The sequence below is a fragment of the Colletotrichum spaethianum genome (assembly GCF_022836535.1).
Source record: "Colletotrichum spaethianum MAFF 239500 DNA, contig25, whole genome shotgun sequence".
Lineage (NCBI taxonomy): Eukaryota > Fungi > Ascomycota > Sordariomycetes > Glomerellales > Glomerellaceae > Colletotrichum > Colletotrichum spaethianum.
This window is the reverse complement of record NW_026054795.1, coordinates 57,425-80,962: the sequence shown is the minus strand read 5'-3', so window position 1 is coordinate 80,962 and position 23,538 is coordinate 57,425. Positions and strand designations below refer to the sequence as shown.

Sequence of the window (23,538 nt, the reverse complement as noted above, 5' to 3'; positions counted from 1 at the left end):
ATAGTCCGATATGTCTTCCGCCAATAGAGTGCTGGGCTTGATACTTGTAAAAAGGACTACTGGCTCATACGACCCATTAGAACCACTGCTAGAGAAGAGCTCCGGCCATGAACGCACCCCCTCTCTCACTCGGGCTTCCTTCCCCTCACCAACAGCACCGTCCTCTCAATCTCAAACGGCTGCCCCTGGTACTTGTCCTCCATGTACTTCCTCAACGCCGGCATCAGCTCGCCCCTCAGTCCCTCCCTCTGCGCTGGCGTCCAGAACCGGTCCGTGATGCCGTACATGAAGGCTTGGAACACGGTGCACCACTCATCGACGCTAGTGAAGGATATCCACTTGGTCACGACCTCGGTCTCGACGTCGACGAAACCGGCTGCCCTGAACATGGACTTCCCGAACGAGGGCGACTCCCACGACCCCGGGCCCCAGAGCGATGTCAGCTCGATGGACGACTGCGGCCACGCGACGGGCGGCTCGCCGGGCAGGGCGAGGTGCGCCACGGCGTCGCGGGTGTCGGGGACCCAGCCTTCCGTGATCCAGGTTGACGTGGCCAGTGTGCCGCCCGGTTTCGTGACACGGTAGCACTCTGGCGCTGGTTAGCAAACATGTACAAATTCGCGGAGGAGGGAGGTGCAAGACTACGTTACCTCGAAGCGATGTGTACGGGTCAGAAATGAGCATCAGCGCCATGGCGACGATGACAATGTCAAAATGATCCGACGGATACACCATGTCCTAATTCCCCACTGTCAGTTACTTCACCCCTTCCTCAAAAGCACACATGGACGTCACAAGAGAAGGAAACTGTTTACCATGATGTCAGTCTGCTTGACCTCACATCCAACCCACTTCTCCCTCGCCATCTTGTCCTTCACGACGCCGAGCTGCGCCTCGCTCGAGTCTGCGGACGTCAACTTGAGCTTCTCCCTTTCGTGAGGCGGCAGCTCGCGCATCATCTTCTGGATGTACGACGACACGACGCCCGTGCCGCACGCCATGTCCATGACCTTGAGGGGCGCCTTGGCGGCGCTCACGGCCTGGCACAGCTGCGCGTGCTCGACGAGGCAGGGGGTCACTGGAAGAGTCAAGTGCTCGGCGTGGCGGTAGATGTTGCCTGCCTCCGGTCTGCGCCAGAACTCGACGAGGTTCGCCTTGTCGCCCGCGGCGTTGAGGGGCTGCTGCTGCTGCTGCTTGTTGGCGACAGCGGCGGCGGCGGCGTGCCTGGCCGACGGGGTGGCCGTGAGGTTATTGGGTTTCTTGGTGACCTCGGGCCCCATGGGGAGGGGGTTCGGGGTGCTGATGACGGAGGACATTGTGACGATATTGTTATATGATGTCTTTAAGCGGTGGGAGAAGACAGTTGGCCTCAATAATGAATATGTTTAAGTGATGATTTACAGACACGAGTGTAGTATAGCGCAGTGTTTACCATTGATACAGAAGATAGAATCCCGCAGCTATTTAAAAGGAAGTATAAAGAAATATAAATTAAAGAAAGGACAAGGATTGATGATACAGACTCCAAAGCCAAAAGCTTCCGGCGAGTATACCTAGAGAAGCTTGCGAAATGTGTATCAAGAGCTCGATTAGGCTCATATCGGGGCCGGGTCTGGGGAGATCCTAATGTCGAGATCCAATGCTCTGGGATCCGGTCGCTCTTGTGATGGTGTGAAGCGGAGGGGCCCGTCGAATGCCTCTTCGGTGGCTTTCATGGCGGGATGACGGATTGTGTTGACGGCACCGAGGTTGTGGAAACCTCTACTGCATACGGCCATGTGGTTCGTCCCTTTGTGGGCGACGCTGCATATACCGGAGGCCCGGAGAGCTTGAGAACTCTAACAGCTGCCGCTCGTGTTCGCGGCACTTGTGCCAAGCTTATCCTGGTGCTTGTTGGCGTGTCTCATGGCCGGGTTTCATTCGGCATCACTGATCCCCAGTTGCTGCTATCCGCTTTTACCATGTAGCGGCTGTTATGACGCTCGGATGCTGCTAAATAGTACACAGCCGCCGGCCAATCACGTCCACCTCTAAAGAAAGGCTATTGTGACAAGGCCAACGGGACCTTCCCTTTTCAGAGAAGGCCGTCTAGAATGGGACGAGTTTTCTTGGACAGCATTTTGCGATAGCCTCAATAGCCATGTCAAGGTGTTGTACTGCAGCCTTGAATCAAGCAAGTCGCCTCTCCATCCATGCACTGCTATCCTTCATCCACATCCGTGTCTAACACAGCAAACCTTCAACTCCCGCGGACATCGGCCGGCCGTCACCCTTTTCTCGTGACTCCCATTCATCGCCTTAGGCACTCTGCGGAATACCGTTTGCGCTCTTCCCCAAGAGTCCAGCCCTACCTCTCTTATGCCTCAACCCTACGCATACCTCGATAGGCAACACCAGCGGCACAAACGCAGGCAGCCAAGACACCTCCCATCGTCGATCAGATAGTTTTCGTGGCCCTCGAAACAATGTGCCAGGCAAGCTTTCCATTTTCCCACCTGCGCAAAACTTTGGACACCTCCGCGGGCGTGCGGCGCGCACAAACCGCAATGCATCTCAGGCGTTTGCTTCACACAACCTTCGACAACAAAACCTAGGACCCGCGTGTACTTTTATGCTTCCTTCTCTTGCGGTGGTTTACTTTGTCCCTACGAGGCTGTCTAGCACCTACCAACCACACCTGACATCCCTGAACTCGACCGCTGCCAGGACCAATCATTCGCCGCCCGTCGGGAATGTATATTACCATCCACAAGGCCGCCGCGGGCCAGCAAGTTGGTTGGGAGAGACTCAAGGTGCCATAGAAGAATAACAGAAAAAATATGGTATTCGTGTATCCCGTCGTGGGGAAAGAAGCGATATTATGCGACCTCCGTCAGAATACCTCATCGGGTCATCACTCCGCCTGCGAGCTGGCACCCCGTCCTCTGAGATGTCATCGGCAGCCCCCCATCACGCTCCGTCAACCTTTTCGGGCTTTCTCCCCGAGTCACTCACCGTTCTGCGTCACTTTCATCTCATCTCCAACCTATTCGGCGTGCACCAACAAGACAAAGAACTTCAGACACCTGATCATCCCGGCAGTGGACAAAGCAGCCCGGCGCAGCATGAAAATATCAACTCATAACCATTGCATTACTTCATGTCGCATCCCAGTACGTGCGTCAATGTACAAGCGCCTGTTTAACATAATCCAGCAGCCCCTCGAGGGCATGGCAAGTGGCTCGTCGGCCAGTTCTATACCCAGACCATCAATCTACATCGCGCCTTCGCTGTTCGCCTATTTACCCTGTGCTGCCCTGAGTGCATCCACCTCTCTCTGCAGTGCGTCCAAGTCGGCGAGAATGTCCGCCGCCTTCCCGGCATCCGCTGCGGCGTAGTCCTGTGCATTGTCCTCGGCCGCAGGCTCCTCTGGTACGTTGCTACCCATGGCCCTGGTACTGTCGATACTTGTTCTTCTCGTCCCGTATCCGTCCATGCTCCCGCGGCTGCTGCCTCTCTGCCGTGGAGGCGGCGGTGGAGGGGCGCCGTTCTCCTTGCCGCCGCTGAGCTTTCTACTGGGCGCTTCGATGCTTCTCAGGCTTGGAGGCCGACGCGTGGATGTGTTACGCGCCGGTGGGGGTGGTGGAGGGGAAATCTTGGGAGGGGTGCTTCCCCCAGCATGTAGAGGGTTTTCGACATCAGACAGAGCCGGACTGGCGCCATTGAAAAATGCATTGGATGGCGATGCTAGCTGGAAAGACTGCCGGTGCGAAGCGTGCGGACGCCGGGGAGGCGGCGGGGCCGGGGCATTGATGCCCCGAAAGCTCTCTGACCGCGATCGCTGGGACTCCAGCGATGACCGAGGCGGCGTGTCGGCCTCGTAATTCGCCGTGCTCGGAGCGTTCACTCCGGCAGAGGCTGTTAGGGATTGGCTCCGTGCGTGGCCCCGCCGTGGTGGAGGGGCAGGCGTCGGCTTTTTTCCACTCCCCGGAAGAGCCGGGGTAGGCGTCGTGTTTGGAGTGGGGGAGTCCTGCTCCGGCACCTTGCCCGCGGCCTCTCGGGCGAATACATCCTCCACGTCATTCATGCCATGGCCGCTGGGAGCTGGCGGGAGTGGCTTGTTCACATCGGACGGCGATATAGGCGACGCTGTCTCGGAAGAGATGTGCGGACGTTGTGGTGTTTGAACGCTGATCTTCCTGCCATGCCTTGAGCTTGGCGGAGGGGGCTTCTTCTTCGCGGCCGTCGGTGATGTTAGCAGAGAGCGCTGATCCTCTGCGCGGTCGTCTGCGATTTCCTGTGATGTCCGGGGCGTGTCTAGCTCGGGAGCAGCATAAGATGCATCGTTCGGCAAGCCTATGACCTTGTCTTGCTGCGATTGTGACTGTGGCCTTTGCGGAGGCGGTGTTCCGGCACCAGCCTGACCGGTGAGTAGCAGCATCTTGAATGCATTGACATCCATGGACTTGCCGGCTGCGCCCGGCGAAGGTTTCCTCTCCGTCAGGCCCTCCAAATCCTGCAACGTTTTGCCAAAGGGGTTATCGGGGGTGCCGCTTGCGTTGGCAATACGAAGCGGCGCTGCTTCGGGCAGGCCTCCAGGGAGCTCGGGAAACCTCTTCGAAAATTGGTCGTCGTCGTCCTGTGAATCGTCGTCGCTACTGTCGTCTTGGCGCCCGAAGCCTCTGCTATGTACGGACTCGGGAGAGGAAGGGGACGAGGGCGGCGGCGACAACACCCTGACCTTCTTGACGACTTTTTGCTTCACTGGCCGCGGCTCCGGGGGCGGAGGGACATTCTGCCGGGAGATGCCGGATGTGATGGACTCGAGGAAGGCCGAGGTCGTCACGGGCTGGGTCGTCGAGGACGACAAGGAAGTGGAAGCGGACTTCTTGCGAAAGGGGTTGTGTTCGGACGCCATGGTTGCGGCGGGCAATGGCACAGGCTTGAGTTAGGCGGGGGTTTTTTTTATTCAATCTCGTAGTGCAGGGTTGTCGAAGAAAGAGTTAGGCAGCCGCCATGGTCATGTCCCGTCGGGAGAGGCGTGGACGCGTGTCGTAATCGCCGGATGACGCTATCGACGCGAGGTACGACGACAGCGACGACGATGTTTCAACGGTCGAGGCTGTTAAAGTCGCCAGAGGATCGAATGGTGGGAGAAAGGCTGGGTAGGCGGACTGAGTCGGATCGCTGGGTTGGCAGATCGAGGGGCAGGGGTAGCGAGTATTGGTTATGGGTACGGGTACTGCGGGTGAAGGTCAGTCTCGTCGGCCGGAACAATCGGTTGGGACGCACATCAGTCGCAAGGGACGCGGCTTGCAGAGGGATTTTGGGGTCGGGATGACGGGTGGCCTAATAGGGAAAATGGGGGCCATGTTTGCTGCTTACCAAGGGCGCTTGAGCGGCGGGCGAGAGGACGAGGACGAGGACAGCAACGTGCCCAATTCGAAAAGCTGTCGGGGGCTTGAAGCGGTCCTGGGCGCCTAGAAGATGGTCCGTACGGCTGGTACGGTATGGTATTGTATTGTAGCGGTGATGATAGAAGCAGTAAACGGTAAAGGCAGTGGATGTGGATGTGGTGGTGTGCTGGTATAGTGGCAGTGCTGGGCTGGCGGTGGATGTTGGGTTAGAAGGGATTGGATGCGAGTGAGTAGTCCGCGATCAGGTTGGCGGCGGCGGCCAGTCGGAGGGTGACGAGATGAGATTGGACAGAAACAAGACGTCAGGCAGTTCTGGTCGAGGTTGACGGACCGGGGGGGGGAGAGGAAGAGGAGGGGACGACGGTCAGTGCGGTGCGACACGACACGATGCGATGTGATATGTACACTACATCTGATACGGGATGAGGCGAGCGGGCAGGGGGAGGAGCTGTCTGTCTGCCTCTGCTTATCGCATGCCCTGCGAGGCGGCGTGGGTGCTGTGCTGTGCCGTGCTGTGCTGGTGGGAGCTGCCGCGGGGTGGTGGTGGGAGGGACTGATGCTGGTTTCTGGGTTGTGCTGTGTGTGTGGTGATTGACGACACTTTTGATGGGACCCCCCGATGGAACCTGGCGGTGGGGGGCCAAGTCCAAGGCCTGCCTCCTGGCATTTGCCTCGTTGCAGTTTCCGCCCTCGGATTCCCTGTTCCAGATCCAGCTTCAGCTTTGCAGGTCCAGATCCAGACGGGACGCATTTTCGATACCATGGTGCATTGCCTAGGTAGTACGCCAGGAAGGACAGAGGCAGAGCAGAGTTAGAAAGGCACGCGCATGACTTCACAAACGGAAGCTGCTCACAACTGACGGGCGACTACCTACCTACCTACCTTAGCATGAGGAAAGGAAGGAGAGGGGGGGGGAGGAAGAAGGAGACACTCGTGCAATGTACCCGGTACCTTCCTCCCCTCGACTGGCGCACCGGCGGTCCCTTCCCTCATCCTGCTCCTCCCCCACATACCCCGAAACGAGCGGGAAGGCGCGCACGAGCCAGCCCTGACCAGCGCCCTGTACTGCGGTACACGGGCAGGCCAGCCAGGGACTGCTCATGGAGCCACAGCAGGTAGGGAAGCTCTGCCTCATGACGCCCTGTGTTTCTCACCTTTCGATTCAATCTCACTTTGGAACGAGGCGCAGAAGACGGTTCCCCTCAACAGCAAACTCGCTCGCTCGCTCACTTACTCTCTCCCACCACTCACTCGTCTCCTTCTCCTCCGCTTCTTCAGCCACCATTCTCCTCTTCATCTCGCCTCACCTTGGTGCTCTCAAACCGCCTCGCCCCAGCACTTTTGAGGCCTTGAGATCCTCGTAGACGCTCAGGACCCCTCCGTTTCCCTCACCACTCCATCTTTGATCCATCGCCTTTCGCCCCCAATTGTACGGTTGTCCCTTGCACCTGCCGCCCAAGCCGTTCCGGATTGACAACAGGGATCTCGGGACACGGACGACTCTCCAAAAGCTGCCAAGGCGAGTGGGTGAGGGAGAGGGCTGGCGCGCCAGCAGCAGCAACAATAATGGACAGGACAAGTCTGGAACCATGTCATGGGATTGTCCTCCATCCCAAACCCCATATGCCATCTTCTGCGTTGACCGTCTTCTGGACGCTTACACCTCCGCATCTCATCTCGTTCGTCGAGCCAGTGTCTCTCACGCGCAGCCAAGTACCGGTACAAGGCGAACACTACGGCCGGCGGACGATGAAATGGCATGTCTTCACATCGCACCCTCAAACGATCAAGGTTTGTTTCAGGAACACCAATGGGAAGCAAGCTCGGGGCTAGCTATCCACGTCACTCCTTGCACGTCAGGTCCTGCACCGCACCGAGGCGTCTTGGGTGCGCCTGTGCGTGCACGACGACGGATGCTGCTACCTAGTGTGCAACGGACCAAACTGGCTTGGAGAGGGGAAAGGGCAGAAGAGCCGCGGGCAAACGTCTGCAACTTGCGCACTTCTCAAGCCGCGAGCTCAACATATGACACCGTTACACCGGCCCATGACCTCTGCCTCTTCCTCCTCCTCTACCCCTCGTCCTCATCGCCTTCCAAGCGTCCCCCCGCACCGCACCGCCACGCCACGCTCTCATCGGTCCAGAACCGAACGGCAAGTAGCAGCTGAGAGGCGATCATCGGCGGCCGTAGGTAGATTGAGCGTCTTGCGAGTCGGTTGGAACATGACGTATTCCTAGACCCATGGCATAAGTCTTCGCTTGCCTTGTCAGAGTCCCTCGCGAAAGGGACCTACGTAGTGCGCAGCGTAGCCTAGGTCGTCGAGCCAGTCCTCGAAACGACTCCATTCGCAAATGTAGACACACTATACATGACCGAAGCCAACTGTGAGACGCCCAAATATCAACTTTCGTGAGGCGTCGTCCAGATGATCAGTGCGGATGGGGAACAACATATTCGAATGCGGTGCGGTGTGGCGCCGTTCTCGTTCACGTGTCTACCAACGTTCCCTTGGCCAGTCGCGACACCGCACCCGCAGCGTTGACGGACGACCCCCCCCCCCCAACTCCAGCCCAGTCTACAGTACATTTGCGTCAGCTGCTCTGCTTCGCGCGAACACGCAGTGTATAATTACAAGCAGCCGGCGCAGCTCATCCATGAAAATCACACTCGACAGGAAAGTATGCCCTTCGGATCGCCAGACTCTTTCTTCTTCAACGCCCAGACCTGCCAGACCCACGGCGAACCCCTCAAGTTTCCAGAGTCTTGGTAAGTTGCACACCGAGCTGCACAGCGGCCTGTGCCCTCCCCTCGTCCGCCCATCCAAGCAGCGCACTCGACTCCGGCCGCCCATGGAGCGATGCTATACACCGCCCGTCCCATAACGTCGACCAGCGGGCATTCAGTCTCGGCGCAAGTCATGTCACCCCAGGTCGGTCCTCCCCCAGACGAGCGACATAAACGCCAGAAGGGGGTGATCGTCGCCCGCGGCCCAGACGCAGCAGCCAGGCGTTAACCATAAGCCCCATTTCCGTCGACTCGTAAAGCATAAAAACACGAAAGCTTGGGACAATTCTCTTCCGACGCCACGGAGAGAGAGAGGGAATCGGGTTCCAGCGTGTCAGGGAGCGAGACAAGACGCCCCCCCGCGGGGAACCACGTGATGGTCCCTCAGCACCGGCCGGCGGTGCAGGCCAGCAGCTCAGGCCTCTCTTTTCCACTCTCCTGCAGCGCTTTTCGACAGCAGCAGCAGCAGCATACAGCGCTAAAGACCACCGACCGCCCGCCCGCCCGTCCGCCGCCCGGAGGGGGGGGGGTTGGCCAAGATGTAAACAAAAGGAAAAAGCGAACCGCGTCTCGACCCCACCCCGAGACTCTCCAACTCCCCTCCGGAGGCGTCGCAGGCCGTGGGCCACCTTTCGTAACCATCCCTTTCCCTTTCCACCCCTTTTGCTTTGGATACCTCATTATTTTGACTCATTTCCCCAGCCGGTGCGTGCTTGCTCGGGCCCTCGGTGAGCGTCAAACGAGATGTCGTCTTTCAAGTCATTTCCTGGGACCGTTGCGTGTAATCAAACACGCGACTTTGCGATCCATGCCCCTGAACCAGTCCACCCATTCTTCAGTGGCTCCCGCCCATTGCGATTCTAGTCCCATCATCACGGCTCCAACATCACGCATTGCAACATAGTAAGACCGGTGTGAACAGTGAAAAGGCTCCCATCATTGGTATATCGCGCGAGCTATAGTTACAGTAGTCGGAAGAGTCCATGTCGCGGCAAAAGACGAGACGCCGCCACGAAACGTCGTGGCGGAACACAAGTCAGACGCAAACAAGGGGCGCGCGCACGACGCGGAAACCTCAAAAGACAAGCCCAATATCAACTCGACCCGACCCGTCCCATTCTCTCAGCCCCGAAACCCGGGACACGCACGCACATATATCGCAATAGCAGCAAGTTAACAAAACACTCAAGACAGAAACGCGTCGCGTTTTCCCTCCCCGGTTGGTTTCCCACCAACCATCCCGGCCCTTTGCCCTTTCCCAGTAAATAATCGAGACTCCCGTGAACGCCGTTGGAGAAGATTCGTGACACCAAACATTTGCTGTGTGAAAGCCGAGCAAATCCGACATTGCATCATCGTAACGGTTGGTTGCATGGACGGATGCCGTTTATGCGGCGGCGGCGGGAGCCTCAGCCTTGGCCTCCTTCTTCTCGGCGGCCGTCTTCTTGGGCGCCGCCTTCTTAGGGGCAGCGGCCTTCTTGGGGCGGCAGCCTTCTTCTCCTTGGGCTCCTTGGTCTCCTTCTTGGCGGCAGGGGCCTTCTTCTCAGTCTTGGTGACACGACCCGTCTTGATCTTGCTGAGAACAGCAGGCTTCTCCTCCTTGGCGGGCTTCTCCTGTTGAGTGTGTTAGTGAACGAAGCGCATCTAGGTGGCGACGGTCAGGACATACAGCAGCGGCCTTCTTGGCGGCGGGCTTCTTCTCCTTCTTCTCAGCGGCAGCCTTCTTGGGGGCAGCGGCCTTCTTGGGAGCGGCAGCCTTCTTCTCCTTAGGCTCCTTGGTCTCCTTCTTGGCGGCAGCCTTCTTGGGAGCAGCGGCCTTCTTCTCCTTGGGCTCCTTAGCCTCCTTCTTGGCGGGGGCCTTCTTCTCAGCGGGCTTCTTCTCCTTCTTCTCGGCGGGCTTAGGGGCCTTCTTGGCCAGCTTGGTGCCACCGGAGGGGCCTGTGACAGTTAATATCATGACATAAACGATAGGCGGCGAGGCGACATACCCTTGGGCTGCTCAAAGACACCCTTCTCAACACCGGCGCGGAGGGCCTTGTTGAATAGCGAGTCGAACATGTTGTCGCTGACGGTGTTGATCTGGTTGTTGGCCTTGACGTACTTCTTCAGAGACTGACGGGAAGATCCATTGCGGTCCTTGAGCTACAAGGGGATACGCGTCAGTAACATGCCTTTGAAGGGCAATGGCGGAGGGCGGTGGAGCGATCGGGAGGGACCGCAGGTGCAGAAGCCATGGGCGAGGCACAAGGCACTAAGACGCCAGGCAGGTGACCTGCAGGCCTCCGGATCGCGTCACCCTTTGCGCCGGAGGCAGAGGAGCGGCAAAACATACAGCAACAATGGCATCGGTGATCATGTCCTATAAGTCGTTAGCAAAGAACACGGCATGCAAAAAACCCGGGCGATTGGAGTACGAACCTGGTAGCTGGCGTGGGTGGGCTTGGACTTGGTAGCGGGAGCGGCGGCAGCGCCCTCGGTCTTCTTGGGAGGCATTGTGTTGTTTTGGGTGGGGTGGGATCGGGTTAGGTGTTGGAAAGTTGTGCACTTAAGCGGATGCAATCGAAAGGGCGATTGAAGTCGATGGAGAGACGAGTTGAAGAGGTAAAGTAGCGACGCGTTGTTGGTTGTTGAGAGAGACAAGAGAAGAAGGGATCCGGAACGAGAAGGGGAGGGAGCGCGTGCGTGGAGGGGACGGGGCATGTTTTTATAAATGGGCGGGGGCCGTTGGGCGCGGTGCGCAATCAGTAACTTTTGGCCCTTGGCCCCGGGCGGGTTGGGTCTGCCTCTTTTTTTTTTCTCGGGTGCTGTCCTGGTGCGGGTGCCATTTGGGGATTTGGGGGGGTGATGGGCGCTGGACAGTGAACCACGAGGACGGGCGCCCCTCCCCTCTCCTTCCACCACCTCCTTCCCTCTCGCCCACCTCGAGCCTCCCACACACCCTCGCACCTTCCCCCCGTCTCTTTTCCTCTTTCCCGCATTTTCTCAATATTTTCCCACACCAGCCGAGGCGTAACCATGACAGCCCAGACCAGTTTTAGATGTCACCGTCCCGATTCCCGTTGGGTCTAGCAAGGTCTCGTCGAGTCGGGTAGCTAAACTAAGGTGGCATGGCAGATGCAGATGCAGCAGGTGCATGGCGAGGCAGGAGCGAGGGGACAGACAGTCAGGACAGACGGCAGAGCCCCAGCTTCCGCGCCTCCGCTGGCTCGACGCACCCTCCTCACTGTCGACCTCACCTCCGCCCTCGCCCTCGCCCTCGTCCCCTCTTCACCACACACATCTTCACATCCTCTCCTCTCCTCTCCTTCTCGGCCGTCACATTTCATTTGTCCACCGTTCACCTGCTTCAACCTATATCGGCGATTAGCGCCGGGCCCGGTGACAAACAAACGTGCGTCTCTATTTTGGACGTGTGCGCTCTGCGCGGCCGTGTTCCTCAGAAACCATGATCCATCGCCCGGTGCCAGATCCAGCACGGCCGCCAGCTCCTCTGCGTGACGACCGCCCTCGATCAGGGCCGAGTCCTGTCGTGATATAACCTTTACCTGCCGGTCTCGAAGTATCTGTTTCTGTCCAGTCTCTCCAACACGCGCGAACGTGATCTCTGCCTAGCATTCCGTCACTCCTGGTCAGCCACCTGTCATGTGGCGACCAAAATACCCCAGATGTGATGGAGGATGTGGTGGTGTACAGCGAGGTGCCAACAAACGGCAGATCCCCTCGCAGCTGAGCTCCTCATCAGACCGGACTCCCACTCCCCTCCGGCCCAGCTCTGCCGTCCACGCCCCAAGCTCTGGGCAATGGCAATGCATGAAGCTTCTGAAGCTTCTGTCGTCTCTGGAGTCGGTCTGCTGTCACACCCTGGACTCCCAGGGCCGGTCCCCTTGTTGCCCCCTGCAAGCGGTTCGAACACCTCACCATCCCACGCTGCAACCTTGAGCAGAGCTCCCCGGGGCCAGTCATCTGCCTTGGACGCGCCGGGATCTATTGTTCTGGTGCCCTTCCACGGCCCTATCCCTACTCTGGCCTCTGGGGCTTTCCACCGGCTAGCTCGCCCCCATCCACCTTGGTGAGTTCGCGAGAGCATGAGAGAATGTGTGTGAGATGACCCCGGACAGGCCACTGCCGCCTTCTCTAATGTAGTGTGAACTTCATGTCGAGCCCCCTGGGTCCGAAGGCCCAGTGAGCCCACCAAACAAAGGCAAACACACCCACCCCGACCAGATAGAGAGATTCCTCGCGCCGGCCGTCTCGTTCAGATCAACCCAAGATCAGTATCAGTGCATGCATCCCGTCAGTGCAGGCGCCGCCATGTCGCCGCCGCCCTCCTAGGCCCCTCCTTCCTTTCCTTCCGTGCCCACTAGCGTGTACTGCTCACCTTCTTCCTCTCCTCTCCTCCTCTCCCCCGTCGCTTTCCACCCCCGTCATCGTCCCTTTTTCCCGTTTTCCCATCACAACTGCCATGTTTCTGCCACAGTTCAGAAGATACATGCCACTTGTACCTTTGTGCATTTCCCTCTGTCGCATTTTTCATTGTCATGCTTTCCCTCTCATCCGATTTTTCTGATTGGCCGGAATTATCGTGTTGGTAGGGAAGTTGAGCAGGAGCCCATCGCCGTCGCCGTGGTCCTTCCTGGCCTGCCAGTGTTCGGGGTTCCTCTCTCTCTCACCCGCTCCTCCTGCTTTCTCTGATCCGGCACACGGCGCCATCCCACCAAACTCATCCTCATCGCCCACCTCAACCGCCCTCTCGTCTCCTCGTCCCTCTCCTCTTCCCCTTCTCTTCTTTTCCCTCTCGATGCCGTTCGCTCACCCTCCATTACAATTAAATGACTCAGCCCTCGCAACTGCCACGTTTTCGAGCCCTGCACCCGCCGATCCACTGCCCTCCGACCCGGCCCCAACTTGCCTCGCCCCTCAACACCTTTCGCCCGCCCAGTTGCCGATTTTTGCGCATCGTCGCCCATCTCGTCGGCCACGGATACCACCAGTCGCATCCGGCTTCTTCCCTCGCACTTCCGGTTTCATCTCAGCCCGGTCGCATCATTGTGTTGCTCGAATTTTTCTCCATCGTATGATGCTGTTTTTCGTTTGTTTATCGCGCGTTGTGGCCCGGATATCGCGCACTGCGCTCCGGGGCACCGACCGGTCCGTCGTGATTCGGTCGCGCTTCGTCCAAATTGAAGCTATCCGCACATGTTGCACCACCTCCATCGCAATCACCACCAACACCCGTCGCTGCATCTGGGAAACACGCGATTCCATCGTCTAGGTCGACAATCTGGTCGGGGGTATTTTTGTTGGATTTCTCCCATTTTCCCTGCCCGATTTGACTTACACCGAGTATCGCCCCTTGACCCATCGCGATCGCGCCACGCGACCGGTGAAAACCAGTGCATCGTCTCTTCCACGTGCCCACGACCACGCCGTTGCTCAGCCTCTTTCGTGGCCTCTTGCACGTTCTTTTTCGCATGGTCTTGATTGATTTCCGTCTTTTTTTGGACGCTTTGAGGCCAATACGAGGCTGCCAGCATCGACGCAAGCTCCCGGAAGAGGAGTCGCGATGGAAGCTATTCACATTTGACCAGCGTCTTCGCCTAGTAGCGACTGCCACCGTCTCTTACGCGTTTATGGCCATAAAAACATGTGCAACCGGTTTCTGAAGCCTCTCGATCCATGTTCGTCCTCTTTTTTCGTGCATCCTGGTCGTCGTTTGCTTCGTCGCTGCCACTTGAAGTATGACGCATGTGTGCCCAAGGTGGAGGAGAACACGTGTGCTCGTCACCGCCTCGCGACTCGTGCCTACCGGCATGTCGCCAACAACCTGAAACGGACCTGGAGTCAACAAATTTGTTGTCAATCATCGTTGAGATGATGGTCTATTGGAATTCGAGGTGCCTAAAGTCTTGACAACAAGAAACCCGTCGACGAATGCGCATTATGCGAACCGCGGCAACTGGAAATGGAGGGAAGGCTACGTGTCACGTGGTGTTGGTCTTCCATGCGCCTCAACTCTACAACTGACAAAACTTCAAGCAACGCAACCGATTCTCAAGTGTTTGACACGTCGACAGAGAGGATCTTCCGGCGTCTCAACCAATCCAGAGATGTTGCATTCGTGGCTATAGAAACTCTGGGCTGCGACGTGCCAAATCCCCAGCAGCCGCAGAGGCAGACCAGACTAGCGAAGCCCAGCGAAGCCCAAGTCACGGCGTCGTCTGCGATACTGCGGGCAACTTGGCTACAGTCCGACTATAACATTCCTATGAGTTGTATTGATAGACAGCACCATCAATCAGGCTAACCAAGCATAGGGAGTTGTCTATTTCCGGGGGTCTTGGTGCTGTGTCGAGCAGCTCAACGCCGTGCTGTGCTTGTTTTGGCTCGCCGACGCGTGCGCCCAAGCCCCTTTTCCCAGCGACGGCCAGGTCGACAGCGTCGAAGCCTGTGGCCTGGAAAGTTGGCAAATCGTTCGTGGACAACTCGAACCATTTGTGGACATGGTCTGCCGCCTCAAAGCAGGCGTGCATAGCTGCATCTCGACGGCTGGTCGAAGCATCAAGACGTGACGCGCGCAGGGCGGCCGTCCTCTTGGTGCGCTGGACCTGCGTCGCGGCTGCAGTCAGTGGGTGCAGCCAAAGTGCAGTTGTCGTCCGGAAAATGTGGTCCCCTCCCTGATCGGGAAGGTGGGGCAGGAGGGCAACGAAGGAGGAAAAAAGAAGCTATGACCACTGCCTCCCGTTGCAGCTCGGAGCTCCCGCCTGGTCCCCGCGCGCGCGCGCGCCTTCCCAGGCTTGCCAGGTGTGGTCCTGGGCCACGGGTGTCGGGGGCTGTCGGTCGGCGTCTCCACCGGACAGGCATTCTGGGACGGGCTGAGTTTTGTTTTTCATGTACCTTTGTACCATGGCTTTTTTTTTTTCCTTCTTCCTTCCCTGAGGAAACTCGTCGGTGGCTGAGCTGGGCGGGCGTGGCGCGGGAATCTTCAGCACGTGAGGTCGACTCGTGACGTAGGTCTTCACCGCGATTAACACATGGTGGAAGATGATATTCCTGGGACCTGCGAGTTTGGCAAGTGCATCTCGTAAATCAAATTCAACGTCGCGTCATGTTATTTTCCGCAAAAACACAGAATTGGTGCCAATAACGCGATGAAGTTGCACTGCCTCACGCAATAAACTCGAATATGCTGCTACATTGCAGCAGAATCCAACCAGCTTATCAGTTTCCAAAAGTATTTCGCAACACTCGAGAGGAATCCGTTATGTGATCGGGAGTGCTCTCGAGGGTACGGAGACAAAAACCTCGAAAAAAGAAATTCTCCCCTTCCAGAATCGAACTAGAGACCTTTCGATGACAATGAAACCATTACAGTCGAACGTGATGAACCAACTACACCAAGGGGAGATTCAAGGCTAAGCCTTGCTCGGTGTGGAAGAGCATCAGATTTGCGAGCCTATGTATGGATATCAAACGGTCACCAAACTAGTTTGTTCAGTTGGCAGCCCACCAGCGCCGTGACTCGTCGAGACGACTTTGCACCACGTTTCTAGCAACCTGAAGCTTTCGAAAACATGCAACGGTGAACAAATTCTCTTGCCGACCTTGGTCTCCGGCCACAGCACCTTCACCAAGCCGAAGCACCGAGAGTCCGAGCCAGTACCCCCACGCCCCATAACTCTCCATGAGTACACACGGTACCTAGGTAGTAAAGGCAAACCGTCCCAGCGAGAAGGGCGGCGCGGCCAACTACCGAATCGAACCAACTGGCCATAACGCAGGGGATTAAACTGGGCACAACCCCCCCCAAAACGGCCAGCGACCCTCCTCACCGGGACCACTCACGAGCCTCCCTCGCCCGCTATCGCGCAGCCCAAGGGTTTCCCGACTCACTGCTGGCGCGCAGCCGACGGAAGCCGGATTCCCTCACTATCCCAACATCCACCCTGCCGGGGCCCCTATCAAAATTCTTCACGCCCGGCTTCTAGCGATGACTCTCCGTTTATTCTCCTGCATCTCTGTCTAAACACGCTCCAGATACCCCCCAAAAGCCACAATGCGCACCCCAATCGCCCTCGGCGCCCGTCTGGCCCGCGCCTCTGCCCGGATCCCCCAGCGCTCGTTTACGACTTCGGCGCCGTGTCTCGCCGCGCCGCCTTCGGGCCCTGCCAACGGCAACGGCAACGGCGCCGCGTTAAACCCGCGATGGCTGTCCGAGCTGCAGGCGCGCATCAAGCGGTGCGCGGGCCTCGGTCTGCAGGGCCAGCAGAAGGAGGAGCTGAAGGCGCTGCAGGAGGCCGTTGATGGGCAGTGGTTGGAGCTGCTCGCCGGGCGCGAAGGCTTCCTCACGGGGCACGGGTGGAGGGGCTTGAACAGGCACACTGTGACGTGGGGAGACCAGGTTCGTTATCCCGTTGTGATGAGACTGCAATGAGGCCGGGATGAGAATGCTGAACTGACTTGCTTGGGGTTTCTTAGGACGCAATGGTGAGTTGATCCTGCACCACTGCACGGGGAAAGCCCACTAACACGACGCAGGGTACGACGCACCTCGTCAGGCACAGCGCGAACAGCAGCTCACAGTCACAGGTCACGTAAACAACGTCGTCTACAACAAGTACGCTGAGTCGGCGCGGTTCAACTGGCTCCGCAACTTCGCCACGACGGTGGACCCGGCGCACGCGGACCAGTGGAACGCGCTCATGTACCCGCGCGACGTCGGGCTCATCATGAGGAGCATCAAGACGGACTACAAGTTTGTGAGTGTACTCCCCTCTCCATCCTTTACAAGACCGAACGGCCTCCCGTCTCCATCCCGCGGCCTCATCGCCTGCATCACGAGATACTGATGACCCTAGCCGATGGCCTACCCGGACCACGTCACGGTCCTGCACAAGCTCGTCTCGCAGCCGACGTATGAGTCCGACTACATCATCCTCGAGGCCCTCCTCGTCTCCCACCGCCACCGCCGCCCCGCGGCGCGCTGCTTCGAGGATATTGTCGTGTACGACTACAAGACGGCCAAGAGGACGCCGCTGAAGCCCTTCATGGTCGACCACCTCCGCGACACGTACGCGGCGCAGGAGAAGAGCAGGGCCGAGTGCGAGAAGAAGGTCCAAGGGCTTCTCGAGGTCGTGGATCGGCTGGAGAAGGCCGCGTGAGATTGATTTGCCTGGGGAGTTGGACGAGCACGGCGGCACACCCGTGGTGGGATAGGGCGGTGGTAACGGGATAGAAGGGGAGCGTACATAGACTTAGACGATAGATCTCCCGCCGAGAAACATACACACATATACACACATAGACTAATAGACGCGGTTGGGTCGGCGCCGTTGAGCGCATACACACGTGGCGGCCCCGGATCGGATCGGCGATTGTGACGGCGTGAGGCTTTGGTCGGCTGAAAGTGGGGCCAATCTGCGCGACATCGACGCCCGCGCCCGGCGTTGCGCGCGAACACACCTCATCCCCCGCACTCCCGTGCGGAACACACTCACACACACACACACACACCCCATCTCGCAACCTTATTGTGAGCCAATCGTCCCGACTCCCGGAAACACCGTACCACGCAACTCCATCCACCATGGGCAGCATCTCGTTCCGCGAGCACATCCGCTGGATCCCCGACGAGGCGAGCGAGCCGACGTCGACGATTGTGCTCACGTCCCCGCAGCGCCGCTTCGTCGATCTCCGCATCCTCAAGTCGGCGCCGACGGCCGACGGCGCGCAAGGTGAGTGTCCCACTCGGGCGAACGAACGCATTGGGAAACTTTGACTCAACAACCCCGGATCTGACACCGCCCTTCCCCCCTCAGCGACACACGGCGTTGAGCGTCTGGAGTGGGGCATCGCGGGGACCTCGTCGTCGACGGTGCGCGACGACGGCGCCGGCGGCCAGGTGCGGCACTCGCGGTGGGAGCACTGGATCGACTCGCGCACGACGGAGCCCGAGGGCGCCGCGGACGAGGGCGACATGTACGAGCAGCCCGACGGGCTGACGCTCGAAAAGGGCCGCATGGCGAACCCGGCGACGGGGCAGCAGACGGACTACGAGGAGCTCTGGCGGGACGTCGAGCCCGTGGCCGTCGCCGGGGCGGGCGGCGCCGTCGAGTGCATCGTGCTGCGGTTCGAGGACGAGCCGACGCGGTCGCGCGGGCTGGTGGTCTGGCTGGGCCGGTTCTGCCAGGGCTTCTTGCGCGTCGGGGACGACGTCGCGGCGCAGCGGTGGGAGTGGAAGGAGGAGGAGGGCTGGAAGCGGACGGTGCACATTGGCTGGCGGGAGCTGCCGTGCGAGGCGCTGCTGAAGACGGGGGCGCCGCTGAGCGTCGGCGCGCACGTCGTGCACGAGGATCTGGTGTGGGATGTGCTGGAGAGTTGCTGATGGGGTCGGATGTTTCCCTCGTGAGCATGTGGTTGATGTCGCTGGCAAGATGGAATAGAAAGTCTGTTATCTGAGGGGTATGGTAGGCTTGCATTTGGAGTAGATGAAAAGGACTGGTGAGCATATCAAGAAGCAATGTCGCGACCTGCTTTGTGGTCACAAAAGACTGAGTTGGACACACGCGCAAGGGCCTATACCCGTGATGAATTCTGAATAGACTGGCATCAGATCATGGAGATGTTCATCACACAAGGTTTGAGGGGGCAGATTCGTCGCTGACGAGCGGGTGTAATAAGACGGGATGCCATCAAGTTCCCGGATGGTACAGTGAAAGGCTACCTCCCCTCTTCTAGCCACAAGCTCGTAAAATGCGCATTGAATCGTTAAATCAAGGCCTGCCAGCACCTTTATGCACTCGAAGTTCAAATTTCACCAAGACATACACTGTGTAACAGATTTTGTTTGGCAAAAAGCTAAACACGAACAGCTTAGAAGTGATATTGTTCAACATTAATCATAGTCCATCAAATAGATCCGTTGCACTGGATGACAGCAGTGCTCATAGTCAGAATATGGCCATAGAAGAAAGCTAGGAATCCATCGGACACACCTCAACGTGTCCACTGAAATCATGTATGCGCCCAATACACATAAAGTTCTTGTCCGTCTGGCCGAGCGTGCTGGATGCCCAGCCCAGAGTCAGGCTGTTTGATCCCGAAAGTGGCCCCCACGAAGAAGACGATGCCGATCAGGCGCACCGCAACGTTCAGCGTGGCGACCGCGACGATGAAGCCGCCGGCCGCAATGGTTTTCATGACGGAGATGTGCCAGGTCCGTTCGTTGCAGCGGCCCGATGTCCACGAGGTTAGAATGCCGACCAGCGCGGCGAAGATGTACGGCGGGCACGTCAGGGCCACGGTGACCGTCCTGCTGTAGCACAGTGTCTGCATGACGGTGGGGAGGAAGTTCTGGAAGCCGTTTAGTGCGAGGTGGAGGTGGTACATGAGGCAGAATGCCCGCGTGCGCCAGTCGGCGCACGCGTCGCGAAGAACGGTCCACACGCTTGTCCCTTCGCGGCGGCCCGTCGTATCAATGTAGATGCGGTTGTGCGCGAGCTGTCTCTGTTCGGTGTTTCATATGCTCTAATCATCGGACTACAAGCTCTTGATACACAAAAAGAAGAAGAAAAATCCAGACCTTGACATGATGGTCAAGGTGTAGCCTTGTGGACTATTACTTCCGATAAATGCCAACTGCCCACCAAGTACTAGCCAATGGGGGGTGGAGTTTGCGGAGCTCATACATCGCCTGTGCTATTGTACGAGAACTTCCAGATGTATCAAAGTCGACTGTCATCACCTATGGCGTCATCTTGTCGTTTATGCGGCGGATTGGGCTGGTTGAAAGCCTTTAATGTTGCGAGTGTTGTTCGAAAGAAAGCCGCATTTGAGGTGGAACTAGCGGCAAACAAAGTTTGAGAACTGTTTGGAGATTGGTTAAATGCAGTTTTGCGACATCGCGGCGGGACAACTACAATAAGATAACATCAGAGAGGGATCTTGGACAGAAGCTCGACTATACTCGTTGATCCAACGAAGTGAATGGTATGTGATTTGTTGGGCTATTGGTCCTCGCACGGACAAGGAATGAAGTAGATCTGATTAAACTTGACTAACACATTTGTCACTGGAACTCCAACCGCCTCAGTGGGAAATATCGACGCATTTCTGTCATCACTAAGTTGATCAGTCCATATCAAGATATAAGTCGGAGCACTAACAGCATTAGAACCATATCGAAACACGAGCTCGACCTATGAAAGATCTACCTAGACACCGAAATGTGCCAAATATCCAACTAATTTACAATCAGTGCATTTGCATGACAAATCACTTCAACCAGCTCTTTGCAGTCTCCTCAATGAAGTGCTCATAGCCATGAGGCTCTTTGCCTAGAAATTCGACTTGACACGCGTAGTCCTCCTCAGTCATGCCAAAACGCTCTTTCTCAAAACTCTCGTATAGGAGTCTCAAGTCTCTACCCCATGCCGGGCTCGTATATTTGGCCAAGACGTTCTCAAAGGCGCTGAGGGTCTTAGCGTCGCTCTCGGCTGCTTTGATCTCCTTGCCCAAAGCCTTGGACCAAAGCGCGGCAATTTCAGTAGCAGTGTATGTCTTCAAGGAGCCAATCATGATCTTCTGGCGGTTGTACTTGCGGCCTTGGTCCATGAGTGCTTTGTATGCCCCTAGAGCAATATCGGCGGTATCAACCTTGGCTACGCCTTTGGAGCCGACCGGCTCGTCGTAGAAGTCCCTTTCAAGCAGGGATGTTTTGTAAAGGAGATCGTTACTGGTGAACATGGCAGGTCCGAGGATGGTCCAGGTGAAGCTATCTCTGGGCATTCCGTACCGAAGTTTGCCCTCGGCAATGATCTTGACAGCGACGTGACCGGCACACATGTTGAGGAGTCGGCCATTGTTGACTGCCGATTCGAGGGTGAGGTCTCCGCATGCGGAAATGTACACCAGGTGTTTGATCGAAGGGGTCTTGAACATGGCGTCGAAGATGTTGAACGTCGTGATGAGTTCCTTCTCTCCCGTCAAGCAGACGAATACAGCGTCCACGGAGTGGGTCGAGAGGAGAGACTCGAACCATCGAGCGTCCTGAATGTCTCCTTCTTCCACGACCACTTGTTCGTTGGAGACGAACGGCAGTCGACGTAGGAGGCTGGCAGAGTTGGACGTGGGCAGAATGATCTTAGGGTTCGAGGGATCTTTCAAAAGGTGAGGAATGAGTTGTGAGCCAATGTTGCCGCCACCGGCGGTAAGAAGAATAGTATAATTTGTAGTACTCATTTTGAGGCGCTGTGAGCGGATACTGTTCCTTTGGTGATGCGAATTTTCGAACGAAAGGTAATGTTGGATGATCCTATATTTCCAAGAGGGCGAAGCGAATCTTATAACGAAGTTGTATTTCTAGTTGTGAATGCAATATGGCGGAGCGACGGATTTTAAAGATTAAATCCGTCCGCTTAGTCTGTTGGTAGGGATGTAATGATTTGTGTACGCAGCGTGATAGCGAAAAGTCAAATTGACGATTCTCTAACATACAGTCCAAACGTTACACATGCCGATTTGCCGTAAGCGATACCTAGATTAGGCAGGGACCCACACCCATATCTTCTATACGTTGCGAAGCACAAGTAGACACTGTTAATGGAAACAGTATGACACGCATACTTAAATGTATGAGGGTGTATGTATTTGTGTGTTCTCTTCTTAAGCATGGTGTACTTACCCGTAATAAAATGGAGAATGTTCGGCTTATCCGTACAAGAATTAACTGCCTTTTCACATCGATTAGACCCTTGCTTCATTACTCAGAGTTAGTCTATTAGTATCTAGCGTCAACCCTCTACCTAACGACGTTATCTTCCAGCAGAGGGGTGGTATATCAAGCCATCAGATACACAGTGGTAGCAGACTGTCGTTTCTGCTAATAGGTATAGACGGATAATACTTTGGAACAGTGTTGCACATGTTGCAGCTGTGATGATCAATACAAGGACTTGAGAGGTACGGTAACTGATTGTATGCATAATGGCTGGTGGACTATAAGCTCACAAGCCTGATCAGTACGAAAAAGGAAACACCACATGTTGATTGCTGAACAGCCATGGGAACCGTATTAAGGGGGTTCTTTGCTCTAGTCATTTACTTGGTCCTTGGTTACCATGGTCATCTTCATGTAAACTGCTTAAAGCTTGGCTATGACTAATCGCTTGTACTCTTAAAGCTCATTGTCGACTAATCACTTTGTATGCTTAGTGGCTCATTCGTAGGCAGCGATTGATGGTCAATCCCATTCTGATCATATTGCAGAGTCATTGCTTTTATGATGAGATTCCGTGACCTGCTATAGTCTCTTTTATCTTGGGTTCCTGTACTCTACGCCTTTGTTGAGTAGGTCAAGGCCTGTCGTCCTTGCTCAGTGGGTCATCCCCAGTGATTGTTTCAACGGGATGTATCGGCATTTTGAGGTCCATAGTCTCCAACTATACTCAAACAATGCTATACTATTGATGAGCATATAGATGATGTATTAGAACAATCGGGTTAAGAGACTGATTGACTATATGCATCCCTGAATAGCCTTTGCTGCTTTCTAATCATCTACCTGCTTATTCTACATCAATTCGGCTACCATCAATAGAGAACATAGCTACAGAGTATAACCACACCGCTCCTTAGTGTCGACTCAAGTTTCTAAACGGAAACTCTCAGTGCCTTTGCGATGTAGCGACTACTTCTTCCCGTCACTACTCACGGCTCACTCCTATTGCACGAGGATGTAAACTTGTGAAGCATTTCCGAAGGGCACCCAGTAGATCTAGGCACACGAGAAGAGTCATTTGATCCTCATTTATAACGAGGTAGAGTCAAGCTTCTCCAAAGTCTAGGGAGCGAGCATGATTCATAACACGTCATTGCGCACCCGGGCTTGAAATATTTCCGTTTGAATGGGGCCCTCGCGAATGTTGAAACATAAATAGAAGGCCGTCATGAGAAATACGATGCGGAGTTGATGATTGAGGCGAAAGCCCAGGTGGGCATATCTCACTGAGAATCTTTACCTGTTCCGGCGATCCGCGGGACAAAAGGCGGGACCTGCTGCGCGTCCAATTCCCAGGCGCACTCTGGACTCAAGGTACATAAAAGTATGCCGAGGCAGGAATGGAGGCAACTCCAACTTTGGCGGGCTCTAGGCCACAAGCAGTCTCTGAGGCTTGACAGCGAATGCCTAGAAAAACGCAACTGGCAAAGCCGCAGAACCAAAAGCTCGAACTCCATTCAGCGTATGACGCAGCGACAGGCTGAGCTAAGAGCACAGACGTTGGAAGGTGACAGGCTGTGCTCCCGGCCTAATGTCTTTTTTTGGTGTGTGGCTCAACTCGATTAGTTACTCACCGACCACC

The 23,538-nt window shown here is 56.5% G+C and overlaps 10 protein-coding genes and 1 non-coding gene across 11 annotated transcripts; 2 read left to right on the top strand and 9 right to left on the bottom strand.

Annotated features, from left to right (window-relative positions):
• Positions 1-125: 125 nt before the first annotated feature.
• Positions 126-693, bottom strand: ColSpa_08881 (glandicoline B O-methyltransferase roqN; the record flags this gene model as incomplete). The annotated part of the gene is made up of 2 exons (XM_049275093.1): positions 126-589; positions 651-693. 2 exons carry the CDS (start codon positions 691-693, stop codon positions 126-128), a joined length of 507 nt encoding a protein of 168 aa, XP_049131050.1.
• Positions 694-791: 98 nt separating this feature from the next.
• On the bottom strand, positions 792-1,316 carry ColSpa_08880 (methyltransferase tpcH; the record flags this gene model as incomplete). The annotated part of the gene is made up of 1 exon (XM_049275092.1): positions 792-1,316. The coding sequence occupies one exon, from the start codon at positions 1,314-1,316 to the stop codon at positions 792-794; it is 525 nt and encodes a 174-aa protein (XP_049131049.1).
• A 279-nt stretch (positions 1,317-1,595) lies between these two features.
• Positions 1,596-1,778, bottom strand: ColSpa_08879 (uncharacterized protein; the record flags this gene model as incomplete). The annotated part of the gene is made up of 1 exon (XM_049275091.1): positions 1,596-1,778. The coding sequence occupies one exon, from the start codon at positions 1,776-1,778 to the stop codon at positions 1,596-1,598; it is 183 nt and encodes a 60-aa protein (XP_049131048.1).
• Positions 1,779-3,277: 1,499 nt separating this feature from the next.
• On the bottom strand, positions 3,278-4,897 carry ColSpa_08878 (uncharacterized protein; the record flags this gene model as incomplete). Its single annotated transcript, XM_049275090.1, has 1 exon — positions 3,278-4,897. The coding sequence occupies one exon, from the start codon at positions 4,895-4,897 to the stop codon at positions 3,278-3,280; it is 1,620 nt and encodes a 539-aa protein (XP_049131047.1).
• A 4,672-nt stretch (positions 4,898-9,569) lies between these two features.
• ColSpa_08877 (histone H1) lies at positions 9,570-10,675 on the bottom strand (the record flags this gene model as incomplete). The annotated part of the gene is made up of 6 exons (XM_049275089.1): positions 9,570-9,721; positions 9,742-9,796; positions 9,852-10,120; positions 10,171-10,324; positions 10,515-10,541; positions 10,601-10,675. 6 exons carry the CDS (start codon positions 10,673-10,675, stop codon positions 9,570-9,572), a joined length of 732 nt encoding a protein of 243 aa, XP_049131046.1.
• A 3,770-nt stretch (positions 10,676-14,445) lies between these two features.
• On the bottom strand, positions 14,446-14,712 carry ColSpa_08876 (uncharacterized protein; the record flags this gene model as incomplete). Its single annotated transcript, XM_049275088.1, has 1 exon — positions 14,446-14,712. The coding sequence occupies one exon, from the start codon at positions 14,710-14,712 to the stop codon at positions 14,446-14,448; it is 267 nt and encodes an 88-aa protein (XP_049131045.1).
• Positions 14,713-15,498: 786 nt separating this feature from the next.
• ColSpa_tRNA_236 lies at positions 15,499-15,586 on the bottom strand. Its single transcript is given in 2 exon segments — positions 15,499-15,534; positions 15,548-15,586. It is a non-coding gene; the product is annotated as a tRNA-Tyr (tRNA).
• Positions 15,587-16,235: 649 nt separating this feature from the next.
• On the top strand, positions 16,236-17,340 carry ColSpa_08875 (uncharacterized protein; the record flags this gene model as incomplete). The annotated part of the gene is made up of 3 exons (XM_049275087.1): positions 16,236-16,580; positions 16,738-16,938; positions 17,038-17,340. 3 exons carry the CDS (start codon positions 16,236-16,238, stop codon positions 17,338-17,340), a joined length of 849 nt encoding a protein of 282 aa, XP_049131044.1.
• Positions 17,341-17,765: 425 nt separating this feature from the next.
• On the top strand, positions 17,766-18,563 carry ColSpa_08874 (uncharacterized protein; the record flags this gene model as incomplete). Its single annotated transcript, XM_049275086.1, has 2 exons — positions 17,766-17,913; positions 17,998-18,563. The coding sequence occupies 2 exons, from the start codon at positions 17,766-17,768 to the stop codon at positions 18,561-18,563; spliced, it is 714 nt and encodes a 237-aa protein (XP_049131043.1).
• A 629-nt stretch (positions 18,564-19,192) lies between these two features.
• Positions 19,193-19,567, bottom strand: ColSpa_08873 (uncharacterized protein; the record flags this gene model as incomplete). The annotated part of the gene is made up of 1 exon (XM_049275085.1): positions 19,193-19,567. One exon carries the CDS (start codon positions 19,565-19,567, stop codon positions 19,193-19,195), a length of 375 nt encoding a protein of 124 aa, XP_049131042.1.
• An 885-nt stretch (positions 19,568-20,452) lies between these two features.
• On the bottom strand, positions 20,453-21,418 carry ColSpa_08872 (NAD(P)H azoreductase; the record flags this gene model as incomplete). Its single annotated transcript, XM_049275084.1, has 1 exon — positions 20,453-21,418. The coding sequence occupies one exon, from the start codon at positions 21,416-21,418 to the stop codon at positions 20,453-20,455; it is 966 nt and encodes a 321-aa protein (XP_049131041.1).
• Between the last annotated feature and the right edge of the window lie 2,120 nt (positions 21,419-23,538).